At 30.8% G+C, this 4,779-nt stretch overlaps 1 protein-coding gene across 1 annotated transcript; it reads right to left on the reverse strand.

The window, feature by feature from the left end:
* Nucleotides 1-2,524: 2,524 nt before the first annotated feature.
* LOC123197435 (glucan endo-1,3-beta-glucosidase, basic isoform-like) lies at nt 2,525-4,166 on the reverse strand. Its single transcript, XM_044611743.1, has 2 exons — nt 4,010-4,166; nt 2,525-3,695 (listed from the first exon to the last, which is right to left on the reverse strand). The coding sequence occupies exons 1-2, from the start codon at nt 4,083-4,085 to the stop codon at nt 2,749-2,751; spliced, it is 1,023 nt and encodes a 340-aa protein (XP_044467678.1). The 5' UTR covers nt 4,086-4,166; the 3' UTR covers nt 2,525-2,748.
* Between the last annotated feature and the right edge of the window lie 613 nt (nt 4,167-4,779).

A 4,779-nucleotide genomic window follows, 5' to 3' on the forward strand; every position in this document is an offset into this window, starting at 1 on the left:
TTTTGCTCAACCACCAGCAAAAAGGATATTAATTCAGAATATTTTTTAAATTTTTTTTCCTTATATTGCTACAATAGGAGCATCTTTGAGGGATGAAATGCGGAGAAAGTTTTCTCTAACATGTCTTCTTCGGTTATTTTTTCCCCATATAATCTCATCCGAGTGACTATTCTAAACATTGTAGGTTATATTCACTTATAGATTTAAAATCTTATAAGTATAAATGAGTCCGTTCATATTATGTCATTGGCAGTGTTATTGACTTTTGATGTTCGAATCTTATTTTTAGCCTCTCCATAACTCTAATAGATCCATAATATCTATATATTTTGCATGTAATTTTTCATGGATGTGGTGACAAAGGAAAATAGTAACCTTAGATTTATCTTATTGGAATGCATTATTTTCTCCTTTTATTATTTCTCCAAGGCTCATAGATTCTAAATGAAGAATTGTATCAAAGGCCCATTTAGCGTAATTTTCTCTATCTAATCGAAGAGCATCATATTAAAGATTTACAAGGTTTGTCATTTTCACCAATTGCAGGTTAATGGAAGTAATAAATATTAGCAATATGATGAAGAAAAATTATGTTAGAACTTTAGGTTCATATTTATCTCGTATTCACAAAACTTCTGATTTTATAATTAATAATCATAATATTATAATATGTAAAACTTAAATAATATTTAAGACTTCAATTTCATTCTTTTCATAACTTATGCAAACTTCAGGTTGCAAATGAGATATGTTTATAATAAATACTTTGATAAAACTTGGGACTTCAGATTCATATATACATTCTCATGATTTTGTAAACTTTATTTTACAAATCGGATACCATTATTATAATATAAATGAATATTCATATGGTATTTAGAACTTCAAGTCTATATTTATGACATATTCAAGACTTCAGGTTTAGATTCATGATTTTATAAACTTTAAGTTGTAAATATGATACAATTATAAATGAAAAATTAAATACAAAATAACAATTATTAAAACATCAATAGTTTGTATTTTACAAATAAGAAAATATCATAATTGAGATATTCATATTTGTAACATATAAATAGAATAAAAATATAATTGAAAGATTATTAATATTATGATATACTTGAGCAGGTTGTATTTATAACAAGTTACAAATATATTTGCAAGACTTTATGATTGTCAAATGAAGGATAAAATATATGTGATAGAAATTGTTATGATGCTTGAGAAGAAACGGAAGCAAGGTGCCGGGTATTAAAGGAGAAGAGGATCTGAAAGTTTCATAGATTAGAAATTACCTTAAGCAAAGGGTGAAGTGACAATTTATACCAGATTTAAACAACCTTACAACCAATAAAAAACAATTGCTTGACCAAGGTATCTTTTTATCTTAATATAATGAAGAGCATTAAACGCTGTCAAAGTTTATTGGCCACATTAGCCACACTTTTCTTCCTCTAGCAAGATATTACAATTGATGAGCCCATCGTCTATTAAATGCATTCCCATGACCTTACTTATCATATGGTGCACGACCATATCGACTAATATGTTAATTTGAAATTAACTTAGTTCTTGTACTTGAATAAAATTTTGAAGTCTAAGCTTTTCTATTATTTTATTTTGTTTGAACTTCAATTAGGTGTTCATATTTACTTTTACAATAAAAATATGCTTACATATTAATACACAGTTTGGATACATAAATGATGTATTATTATGTGATTAAATAATTTTAAATATATATATATATATATCTTGTAATTCTTTATATTTGGTAGATAAACCATTTCTGATTTATACTTAGATATTAGACCGGAAAACAGATATATAATTTAGAATATATTTATTCAGATTTCAGGCCAATCACATGCTAAGACATCATACTCATATTTGTATATATTATAAATGTGTATAGTATTATTGAAAAACAGATATGGTAGTCAAAATAATGCATTATTAAATATATTTAACTATGCTATTTATAATTAATTGTATTGTACATTATAAATTAGTGAACTATATTTTTATAAGTCAGAGACACGAGTTTGAAGAATACATCAAATATAGGTAAATTACAATTAGTTATTATTAAATTTATTAGAGTCTTTACAATATTTAAAAGAAATATTTTTAAAATTAAAGCAAAAAAGTGAGGTCCTGACTTTGCTCTTAGAATGGGTGAGACACCTAGATATTAAGATTTTTTTGGGTAAGTCGGAGAGATTGATATCCACTCGTTTGTGGATTTTAAGTTTGTGGCAAAACGTTGCGTTTATCTTCAGTCATATCATTAGTCTATATAACAATCCTATTTTATTTTTAAGTGAGGTTGTGGCTTGATGTTTGCATATTTAGAGTATTTTATAGCTGTAATAAGAGCTGATGTGTGCTTTGGACTGTTTGATATTAAGATAATAAGAAAATAGGCCGGCAGCTAGAATTTTTGTGAACTTGTAATACCAGTTTAGTTAGCACGATTATGATCTGAAATCAGAAAAGGCTCGCATAAGTAAAAATCAGGGCATAGGAATTAACAATCAAGTAATTTATTTAGTGATCATTTGCCTTCAAACAGAAAGAAAATTCAGCTACATAGCCCTCCATTATTTTTTTCTCGGTTGGGGAGGTTTGGGGTGCAAGTAAGAAATGCACTTATTCATATTTTTATTAAGTAATACAAGTCATAGAAAAGACGCACATGCCAGAAATGACTTATTCCTTACATAATTGTGCTGTCTATAAATCCAACTAGTTAAAATTAATTGGATACTTAGGCTGCTTGTTGGGAGAAAATAGTCCCCAATGTTTCTCCAACTCCGGATTCTTGTTATTTTCGTCAAACATGGCGAACAAGTAAGTCTCAATTGCTTTTCCAGGCTTCCTGGGCGTTCCTCCCTTGACATGGTTAATCAAATTCTGGTTGTAAGTTCTTGCATTATCTATAGTGGTTTGAACACCACCAGCCGTCGGCCACCCACTCTCCGATATCACAATTTCCAAGGAGCCTCCACCAGTTTTCTCAAGTGCGGCGTAAACAGCATCCAGGATGGCATCAAACAGGTTCCTATAGCTATATGGAGGATCAGAAGCTACAACTCCTGGAGATCTGAAAAGTGCATAGTCAAGACTGATTTGTTGGGGGTTGTCAGCATAACTGAAATAGGTGTACAAATTGACCAGTAACGGGGCTGGGTTGGCATTGAGGAAACGAATGATTGGGTCAAGAATTGGTCGATAGTCTTGCTTGAAGGAACCTTTTGATGGAGGATAGGATTCTCCAAGGGCTCCAGTTTCAATTGCAGTGGAGACTTTGATTTGACCTCCAAGACCAGCTGCAACAATGGCATTGCGGATATTTTGCATGGCTGGAACAAGAAACTGGGCAAAACTATCGCCAGGTTTTACTTCATTTCCAACAGCTATGTATTTAAATTTGACGTTGGCGGCATAGTTTTTGACATTGTTTTGAACCCAGGTGTTTGCTTCACCTTGATTAGAAGCAATTCTTTGAAGGTCATTGTTTGGGAGGCCTAGCATGAGCTCGATGTTGGAGCCTCTTAGAGCTTCCAAAGTCTCCCTGTTTGGATCATAGATTCTCATTCTTCGGATATTATTCTGGTTAAAGAGAGCTATGACTTCAGGTTTTGATGGTAAATTGTTGCCGAGCATTCCATAACAAACGCCTATGTCAGCAGCTGCATGCATCAAGAACAAACCACCAAAAAAAATTAGAATTGAATAAAATTATAATACATTATTACTCATTCCAAGAGAAAAATTTAGGATACTTATATTGACATTTTTCATACTTTAATATTAAACTTTATACTAATTGAATTATGCTTGTCAATGTGTTTAATGATGCAAAATAATGTCGCAAATTTCATATGGACTTTTGTACTTAACCATGAAAACTGTCGCATAAAAAGATTTACAACTAATATATGAAATATCAAGCATATATATTTGTCATGAAGACATTATTATATTTAGAATGAAATAGACAGACCTGTTGAGTGCAGTTCAGCCATTAGCAGCCCAAGTAGTAACATTGCAGAAACTATTGAAGGTCGGAAATTAGCCATGGCGAAAGAGAGAAGAAGAATGGACTTATACAAAGTACTGCTATATTGAAACTCCAATTCTTTGCGGCCTTTTATAGAGAAATGGCCCCGGATTTACGCAATAATTAAATCATTCAAAGTGGTAGGACGAATAAACAAGTATAATATGTATCCATTCCCTTGAATTTTCAAAGCAAATATAAGTGCTTATCTTTGAAATCTTTGAAAAGTCTTAGATTAGAAATGTCACTTGCTCGGTTATTTGTCTGTTATATATGTTGAATTAAAGGGGTTAAGTGAAAAGACAGAGAACCTGGAAGGGGAAAGAAGTAACAATTACAATTGGAAAGAACCTAATTAATATATATATATATAACAATTTAAAATGTAAGTATTATCTTATGATACCCCATTAGCAGTATCAATGTAATACTATAGATTATAATTGTTAATTGTAGGATTTATCACCTTCACATGTTAAAGATACATGCTTAATTAGATTTATCTTAAGAGCCCATGTTATTATTATTGCCCTCACAAACAATGCCTATTATAGTTGGACGCAAATGTTAATATTATATTTGATAAGGGAAAATTCAACATAACTTTAATCTAGAAAACCAAGTGGGAGAGACTGCTCCATGTTAAGAATTTGTGAGGTCGGGAATAGAATATTCTTATCATATAATTCATTTTGGTGAAAAGAATTCCTCTC

Source organism: Mangifera indica, chromosome 15 (assembly GCF_011075055.1).
Source record: "Mangifera indica cultivar Alphonso chromosome 15, CATAS_Mindica_2.1, whole genome shotgun sequence".
NCBI classification, from domain to species: Eukaryota; Viridiplantae; Streptophyta; class Magnoliopsida; order Sapindales; family Anacardiaceae; genus Mangifera; species Mangifera indica.

What these genes read in the sequence shown, in the direction of transcription:
- LOC123197435 (XM_044611743.1), bottom strand. Translation starts at nt 4,085, where the DNA reads ATGGCTAATTTCCGACCTTCAATAGTTTCTGCAATGTTACTACTTGGG. An exon ending in GGCTGAACTGCACTCAACAG is followed by an intron (nt 3,696 to 4,009) that starts GTCTGTCTATTT and finishes TGATGCATGCAG; the next exon opens with CTGCTGACATAGGCGTTTGT.